Here is a 9,144-nt window from a genome sequence, read left to right on the forward strand (position 1 = left end):
TGTTCACCCCTCACAGACCTTACAGCAGGGAAAAGCAGCCGGCAGCTCCGGCCAGGCCGGCCCGTCCCAGCAGCAGGCAGAGCCTTGCAGCTCCCCAGAACAAAGTCCTGGTCGGCCACAAACCTGCTCCTCGTCCTCTGCCACCCCCACTTGTCTGCCTCTCGCCCCCAGCAAACTGCTCTCACCAGAGATCTGCCTGCGGTTTTCAGGAGAAGGTCTCCAAGCAAAGGGGAGGGGGTGGTTCGTGAGCCTCTCACCTGGTTGGGTCTCATGGGAGCTTCCTGAGCAATGCCCGAAATTACCGAAATCCAACAGAAATGCTACTTTCTCATCTTTATTCCTGTAAACTACAAACATAAGAAATGCTGAATGGTAAAGAATGGGAACTCTGTAAAGAAAAAAAAAACAAACACAAACAAAACCTCATTTCAGGCTTCCTCCCTTACTTTTTCTTCCTCCCTCCCACTTCAGACTCGGCGTTATTTGCCAAAGATTGGTCATGGTTTGGATAGCACATCTTGCTCTACACGTTCAAAACAGCATGAAGTGCAGAAAAAACCCCAACACAAACACCTCCTCCCCAAACAACACCCAAGCAGCATCTAAAGCAGGTGATTAAAGGAAACAAAATGAGGCAACAAGAACCGGCTAAGGCTTCCAGCTCTGCTCTTTGCTGAGTTTCTCTTGGGGGTTTTGGAGTTTGGTTTTGGTTATTGGGTTTGTTTTTTTTTTCCTTTCAGAGAAAGCTAAAAGACCAACAAAAATCCCTATCCCTGATCACAGCATTGAGCCAGAATCAGCTGGAATTTCAACCCTGTGTTTAATCTAACTTTAAGCATGCCTTCAAAATAAAACAAGCTACTTTTTTTTAACCTAGTCATAAAGTTTATTAAAATTGTTCATTAATGCTTCAAATGTAGCAAGAATGCATAGATCCCAAAATATACATATGTATTTTCTTATAGAAATAGATTATTCTTTATAATAAAAAAACTGTAGGAACATCTTTAACAGATTACTCAATCCATGACTGACAGTTACACGAGATTGCATCATGTACACAGCATTCCCAGCCATGCTTAAAGGATTGCATCACTTTGCCCTTGCTCTCCTCTCGCTCTTTTAAATAACCCAGCGCCCCGCAGAGCCCGCCCGGGCCGGGGCCGGGGTCCCTCCGCGCCCCCTCCGCGCCCGCCCCGCTGCAGCCCCCGGCCCCGCTCCGACCCCGCGCGGCGGCGGAGCCTTCCGCCAACATGTCGATAAAGACAAAAAAAAAAAAAAAATCCAACAACAACAAGAACACAAATTAAAACCAAACCCGCCCGCCCGCCGCGGGCTCTCGCCCCCCTCGCCCCGGCCCCCGGAGCGCGGAGCGGGGCCGGCAGCCCGGCCGGGGGTCAGCAGCGCGGCGAGGAGGCGAGCAGGGGCTCGGGCAGCTGTTTGAACAAGTTCCTGAGGGTGCTCAGCTCCCGGGAGAGCTGCTCCACCTTCTTCTGCAGCCGCTCGTTCTCGGCCGTCAGTTCCAAGACTTTGTGCTGCGTCTCCAGGTTGCGCATTTTGGCTTTGTCGCGGCTCTTGCGCACCGCGATGTTGTTCCTCTCCCGGCGGAGCTTGTACTCGTCGCTGTGCTTGTCCACGCACTTCTTGGGCTTGTTCTTGCCCGCCGGGGCGGCGGAGTAGCCCCCGCCGGCGGCGGCGGACTTGGAGGACTCGGAGGGGTTGGGGGTGCCGGGGGGGCTGGAGGAGGATGAGGTGGACAGGTTCCCGCTGCTGCCGCTCGGCACCGACTGGTAACCCAGGTAGGAGCGCACGGTGCTGCCGTAGGGCGAGGACATGCCCCCCGGTCCCGGCCCCGCGCCCCCTTCTTCCTTACGGGGCCCTTTGCAAGAGTCCAGGGTCTCGAAGACCGGCTCCACTTTGGTTTCCACGATCTGCGGCGGGAAGCAGCCCGGCAGCCCCCCCGGCTTGTGGCTCTGGCTGGCGCAGGGGTGGCTGTGCCGGGCGAGGCTGATGTAGGTGTAGTCGGGCTTCTTGCTGCCGCCGCTGCCTTTATAGTCCTCGGCGAAGAGATCGGAAAGGAAATCTTGGCCGGCGCCGCTGCTGCACGGAGGCTCAAAGTTGCCCCCTGCTGCTGCCGCGGGAGGCGGCGGCTGCGACGCCAAAGGCTCCAGGTACGGGCTGAAGTCGATGGCTCGCTCGTGGTCCCCGACGGTGAGCTCGGTCATGGAGCGGCCCCCGGCCGCCCGCGGGTGCAGCTTGTTGAGAGCAGCCAGACAGTCCGCCTCGTAATAGAAATTAGCCACTTCCATGGATTTAAAGGCGGGCGGCTGGATGGGGAGGCATGCTGCGTCCCAGGCCACCAGGCGTTGCATGAAAGCAAAGGGGGATGCGGGGAGGAGGAAACGACGCAGGGGGGCCCCCCCGGCAGAGGGTCAAGCTGCCGCCGTCGGGGTGGGGGGCTCCGGACCCTGCCGCGGTCTCCGGCCCGGGCACGGCCCCGCGGCGCTGCCCAGCCGGGCTGGATCAGTCCCTGCGGCGCGCCGGGGCTTCACCGCTCCGGCAGCTGCGGCGGGGGCTGGCGCGTCTCCTCCGGACCATCTGGTTCTGGGTCCCGTGTCCTAAAGTCTCTGACTTAGGAAAGTTCCTTTCCTCAGTTATTTATAGGGGCGGTGGATCCCATAGCAACAGGCGCGTCACCGCCTGGCCGCCTGCCACTCCGCACGCTCGGTGCCGGCCCCGGAGGAGGCTCCCGGGGCGGGCGCGCCGGTGCGCTGCGGTGCCCGCCGGGCCGCCCACAACAAACCGGGCAGGGCCGCAGGGAGGGGCCGGCTGCGGGCCCGCAGGTGCGGGAGGTCGGGGCTGCGCGGCCGGGGCCCGCCGGGAGGGCAGCGGGCAGCGCTCAGCCCGGGCCACGCGTGTGCCGGCCGCCGCCGCTGCCCCGTGCCCGCCCGGGCTCCGCTCGGGCTCCGCTCGGGCTCCGCTCGGGCTCCGCGGGGAGAGGCAGCGCCCGGGGCCGGCAGCGCCGCCCGGGGCCGGGCACGGGTCGCTCTGGGGCTCGCTTCACCCCCGGGGAAATCGAGGCAGGAGAGATTTTTCCAAGTTCTTTTGGCAAAGCAGGGGGGAAAGCTGCAAACCAAAGACGCATCCCGTTACTCTGCGAGTCCCGGGCTCGCTTTGGTGGACCCCACCGGCAAGCAGAAGGGTCCACGGGGACGTGCCCAGAGCCACTTTCCAGCGGCGAGCCCAGGGCTGGAGCAGGAGCAGGGCACTGCCCCGCTGCCTCCCAGCACCCGCGGGGCCCTTCGCGTTTGTCCTGGCGCGTTCGCTTTGCGGGATGTGGTGCAACTGTCGGGGCGCTCACGGGAACCGGGAACAGGGAACGGGCGCTGGAGCCAAAGGAGACGGGATGGGGGTCAGAGGAGAGTGAGATTCGTGCACCAGAACGTGGAATCCAAAAGTTTTGAGATTTGCGGGGTGAGTTTGGGAAGGAAGACTGAATCCTGATGTCCGTTTTAATTAAAGACACCCACCTTGGGAATCAAACTTATATTTTCACTCTCTTACTCCCACATTTACCTGTCTACAAGCTGATGATTCATGCCCAGAATAAAGGACATTAATTTAAAACAAAACATATAATTAAAGGAAGTAGGAGTGTCCTCCCTCAGTAAAGAAGACCTAGCACTGCAGGGAAAATGACACTGCCTCTTAGAATAATGTGAAGCAATCCTGCGGTGTGGGAAATATTGTAACGTTAAGCCAGAGGAACAGGTATTGCATTATATGATTCAAACAGTCAACTGTTCTTAATGTTCAAACCTCAGAACTCTGAAAAGAGGAAGAATTCAAGAATCAGTCAGTGGATCATCAGACTTTTTCTTTCTTTTCTTTTTTTATTTTTCTTTTCACGTCTTAATAGGATTTATTTGTTTGTTTCCATAACAAAAGCTCCCTAACAGGTTTTCGGGCTTCAAATATTTCTAGTTCCATCTTTATCTACCAAGTTAATCTTTGGTGAATGCACTAGAGATTAAATTGGAGCTGGGCCTGGCCAGAGAGCTGGGTCTGGAGATTGTAGCTGGAGCCCATACCTTCATAAATACAAACATCTGTATTGGGTGCAAATACTGGCAAGTTGCAGTGAGCCAGGGCTTGTTCTTCTGGCTGTTTACTCCCTCATCCTGTGTCTTTATCCTGCATTCTGATCTGGCAGTTACATCCAGTGGCTGCCCTAACTGGCCCTTCCAACCGAACCCTTGAAAATCAGTCTCGTGTTTCCTACCCCGGGCCGTCCCAGGGCCCCAGAGGCAGGAGCCCTCCTGGGTGGTGACCTGCTGCAGGCCCAGCTGCTCTGTCCTGGCATTGCCCCGACAGGGTCCAGCTTGCTGTGGTCCTCAAGCTAAAGTCAAATGTTAAAGCTGCTTGCTAAAATTCCTGCAAAGATTTTCAAGGAGTTTCTGTGGATCTGAGTTTGCCCTCTCCAGATTTCTGCCCTATTCTCTGCTGCTCTGCAGCAGAAAGTTGTATTCCTGCCTGGGGTTAATCTTCCCTAACAAAATAAAGTCTGTGCAACTGTCATGTGAACCAGATTCTATCAGGGCTGGCGTGGCCCACACCTGCTCTCCCGGCCGCTGCTGAGTAATCCCGCAGTCACCCCGATCACGTCAGCTGGGTGGTAATTCAGGTTGGATGCCCAGCTTGTCCCCTCCTTCCCTTCTCCCCCTCACCTCCCTGCTCTGCCTGGATCTCTTTCAACTTCCTCCAGCTCACCTCAAATCCCAACATCCACTCTCATGGAGCCGACGTCCGCTCTCAGCTTCTCATGGGAACCTTGTTGGCGGGACTAACCACTGCTCCAAAACCCCAGCGTTCGGCAAGCAGGCTTTGAGCTAACTCTGCTCTCTTTTAAATTATTTCTGCACTTGTCACAACAAATGCACGGCCAGAAGTGGGGGTTTAGAAATGGGAACAGGTGCAGAGCGAGGCTCACACCACAGGACTGAGCCCAGGTCTGGGCACACAGGGCTCTGTCCCTGCGAGTGCCGGGCTTGGCCTTGCCAGATGTGCAGAGGCTGCTAGTAATTGTCCTGGAAAAGCTCCTCAGGGGTGCTTCAGGCAGGGAGATGCAGACATTCCTGGTAAAGGGACCCAGGCACTGGCAGCAACCCTTCAGCTTGTCTCCCAGCGGAGCAATTTCCATTAGAAAAGCAGCACTTCTGTGAAAAGCACCTTCCTTCCAGCGATTTCATAATTCCATTTTTTTTCAGAACTATTCAGCTGAGGGAGGAGACAGCAAAAGTCCCAAATTACTTAGTAAGTATATAACATTTTTGAGAAAAAGATTCTGATGCAATAGCATCCAGGTTCCTCTACATTCATGTGTGGAACAATGCAGACACAGGGAGGGGAACAGGAGGAGACCAGCGTGGTGAGAAGGTGGAGGGAAGAATCTCATCCTCACTGCTCATCTCTGTCACAAATTAAACTCTGCTCTCTCTTTGTACTGTAGAAGCCTCAGCTTTGCAGCTCTGGGCTCAGACCTACAGTAAAGCATCGCAGAGGAATTTTCTTCCTGGAAATTGTCTTCTTTTCCAGGATTTCTTGCAAGCTTTCCAGTTCACGCACTCCAGGTGTACGGCAGCTGCCTCTGGAATGACAGCAGCTTTGGGGGGATGCTGTGAGTTTAGCGGCGATGGCTCAGACCCTGAAGTGTTTCTCAGAAGGTCTCTGGGCCCAGGGTCAGACCCTGGAAAGAGCCTGGCTGACATTTCTGAGGTTTCATTTATGATTTCCCTGGCAGTAGCTCTGGGCAGGTCGGTAAGATCAGAGCTGCACGGTGCCAGAGCTGCTCGCCCCCCCTGCAGGGCTGCAGTGTGGAGCAGCAGAGGGGCAGAGCAGGGGCAGCAGGGCGGGAAGGCGATGCCAGCAGCTGAGAGCCACAGCAGTGCTGAGATACTGTGGGCTGTGCTGGAGGTGAGCTGGACAACGGGAGGGATCCCAGAGCAGTGTCCCTGCCAGCAAGCACGGGAGGGCTCTGGGGGTACGAGAGGACCTTGCCTAAAACACTGACCTAAGTAGAGCAGTGTTGCAATCGAGGCTGTAAAATAGAGAAGTAACATGGAAATTTATTTCTGAGCATGTTGAGCCCTTTTTTTCCCTTCTCCCTAGCCCCAGGTCTCTCTTTGTTCCGCTGCACACCATATGCCAACAGAACTCACCAGCTGTACCTGGCAGAGCACAGGTTTGAGACCATTGCTGTCCGTGAAACAACAGCCCTTACGAATGTCACACCGGGACAACGTCTCAGCTCAAGAGAGAGCTTGGCTCTCCTTCTGTCTGCCCCAGCTCAGACCAGGCTGGAGACTTCGCCTCATTTTGCACAGAAAGGGATTGCCACACGCTGCCCCGCAGCTGGAGGCTGTGCTGCCAGGGCTGGGGGCGGCTGTGTCTCCTGGCCTCCCTCGCTGCTCCTGTCACAGAGCAGAGCGCTGCCCCCGAGCGCTCCCTCGCCCCGCTGCCGTGTGGCACGGCGAGGGGCTGGGACGTGGTTTTTGTTGGTCTGCTGCTGATTTTGTGCTCACCTCTGACCCAGCAGGCCTGGCCTTTCAGCGCTGCGTTGCTCAATCCCCCTTTATCTCCTCGCTGCTCTTTGCCCTACCGGCCGCGCGGAGACGACACCTGGAGACTGCCACCGGTGGGACGACATCAGCCAAATTCCCTCCCTAACCCGACGGAAAATTTTCCAGAGCAAATCCGGGGTCAGAGCACCCGCTCTGTGGCTCTGAGGAACCAAGAGAGGAGGAAGAGTCAGAGCACACAAAGGCCCATGGAGGGGAACGTGACAAAGCATAAGCCACAGTCTCCGTCCTGCACGGCAGAGAAAGTCCCTGCTGGAGCTGGCTGGCTGGAGGGATGTGGGCTGTCCATCTGAGCAGGGACAGTGACAGGTGACTCTGTGCTTTATGAGTAGCCCATTTCCTTGTGCTCCATAAAAATGGCCGAGAAGTTGCCGTCCACTAACTGTCCAAAAGTTCTCTGTAGCTGCTTGACATTTCCTGGGGAACTGCAGCCTCCCGCTTTGATGAATTTGTTACAGATCATGCATTTGTGACCTCTAACGTATGCAACCTTTCAAAAGATCTATCAAGGGAAGATGAATTCTGTCCTTCCAGGGTACCCTGTGAAGTGTCAGAGGTTCCTGGTAACAGGGCTTGGTGATTCACTTAGGAGGTTTCTGAAAGAGGAGAACCCTTCCGAGGTCCTGAGGCTGTGGGACAGACAGTGTGAACTCCATGGTGGAATGGCAAGGGGCAACACGAAACAAGGGAACTCTGCGAGGGGGTGACAGGAGAAGGGGCTTAGGTGAAGAAACATAAGGTTTTTCCTTTATTAGAAGCATTAGAAGTCTGTGCTCTAGACTGTACCAATACTTGTTTCCCATCTGCTCTGGTCCTGTGTCGAGCACCCTGGGGAAAGTGGGGCTGCCAGGGAATCGGCTCGGGCTTGTTGTTTGCGAGTCCTGGCGCTCGGGACAGCCCCGGGGCCGGTCTGTGTCACCTGGCAGCTGGCTGCGGGGACGGGCTGCCGGGCGGGGTGGCCGCGGTGCTCTGTGCTCCACACGCCGCGCTCCTCGGCCGCTGTCATCTCCCCACCTTTGCGTTTTCGGCTTTGGACGGGAGCCGTGGGAGTGGCTGTTCCAGCTCTGCCACCCACTGACACTTTCCCATGCCAGAGACAGTCCAGCGAGGAACCGCAGCCGGTTCCTGCTCCCCCGGTGCCCCGGGGCTCGGGCGGAGCGAGCGGCACGGCGGAGCGGGCAGGTGCGGGGCCGAGCGCCCGCGGGGGCCGCGCTCAGCCGGGACGGGGCCAGGTGGCACGGGTAGCACCAGTGGCACCGGTGCCAGCTCCCGCCTCCCCGGCGCGGGGTCAGGGAAGGAGCTCAGTGTGGAACGCGCTAAGCGCCGCTGTCCGGGATGGCTCCGGGCAAACGGGCTCCGCAGCCGCGGCAGCTGCCCCGTGTCCCGTCCGGTCCCGGGGGTCTGAGGCGCAGCAGGGCCGTGTCCAGGGCGCGGGGAGCGGGCGAGGCTGCCCCGGCAAGGAGACCCCCGAGCCCCGCCCTGGGCCACATCCCGGTCCCGATCCCGATCTCGATCCCGGTCCCGATCCCGATCCCGGTCCCCGCCCCGCTCCCGGCAGCAGGCTTGGAGCGCCACCTAGCGGGCGTGCCCGTGCCGTGCCGTGCCGTGCCGCACCGGGAGCGCCGTGCCCGTGCCCGTGCCCGTGCCCGTGCCGGCGGTCGGGCCGTGCCGTTGTAGGGACAGGTGCGGCTCTGGTCCCGCCGATCCTGAGCCATTTTCCAGGGACGTTTGATAGCCCATGCACAGCCAAACTTCGGTGGCAACGTGCCGGTGCTCGTTCCTCCCGACAGCCCTTCGGCCCTGACAAACCAAGATCACCGGCACACCTCGGAGGTGCCTTGGGACCTGCTCCGGGGAACGTGCCTGGACCACAGCCGCTTACATCCTCCTCTCACACATTCGCACGGGCGCGTGTGGCCGCAGCGCCGCTGGGGCTGTCCCGGCAGCCCGGTTAACGGCGGCCCGGTTAACAGCGAGCCGCTTCCATTCACGCTTTCCAGCACCGAGAGCACGGCGCGTCCCCTTGGGCCACCAGGGCACCGACATTGTCGCCGTTGTGGCGGGGCGCGGGCACGCGCGGGCCCGGTCGCGCGAACAGCGCCCCGCGCCCGCAGAGGGCGCGCGAGGCACCGGGCGGAGGGGGCGGCGCGAACGGGAACACCCGGGAGCACCCGGGACCGCCCCAGGCCCGCTTCCGCCCCCATCCCGGACCGGACCGGACCGCGCCCGCCGCCCCACCCTGCCCGGCCCCGCCCCGGCCCCGCCCCGGCCCCGCCCCGGCCCGGCCCCGGCCCCGCCCCGGCCCCGCCCCGGCCCCGCCCCGGCCGCGCGCCCCGCCCGGCCCGGCCCCGCCCCGGCCGCGCGCCCCGCCCGGCCCGGCCGCCCCCGCCCCGCACTGCGCCGCCGGCCGTGCCGCCGCGCCATTGGCTGCTGCGCGCCGGGCGGCACTGCCCATTGGCCGGGCGGTCGCGCGGCGGCGGCGGCGATTGGCGGGAGGCGCTGGGGG

The 9,144-nt window shown here is 59.8% G+C and overlaps 1 protein-coding gene across 1 annotated transcript; it reads right to left on the minus strand.

The window, feature by feature from the left end:
* Nucleotides 1-315: 315 nt before the first annotated feature.
* CEBPB (CCAAT enhancer binding protein beta) lies at nt 316-2,643 on the minus strand. Its single transcript, XM_038159339.1, has one exon. It carries the CDS (start codon nt 2,370-2,372, stop codon nt 1,398-1,400), a length of 975 nt encoding a protein of 324 aa, XP_038015267.1. The 5' UTR covers nt 2,373-2,643; the 3' UTR covers nt 316-1,397.
* Nucleotides 2,644-9,144: the final 6,501 nt, after the last annotated feature.

This window comes from Motacilla alba, chromosome 20 (genome assembly GCF_015832195.1).
Source record: "Motacilla alba alba isolate MOTALB_02 chromosome 20, Motacilla_alba_V1.0_pri, whole genome shotgun sequence".
Classification (NCBI taxonomy): domain Eukaryota; kingdom Metazoa; phylum Chordata; class Aves; order Passeriformes; family Motacillidae; genus Motacilla; species Motacilla alba.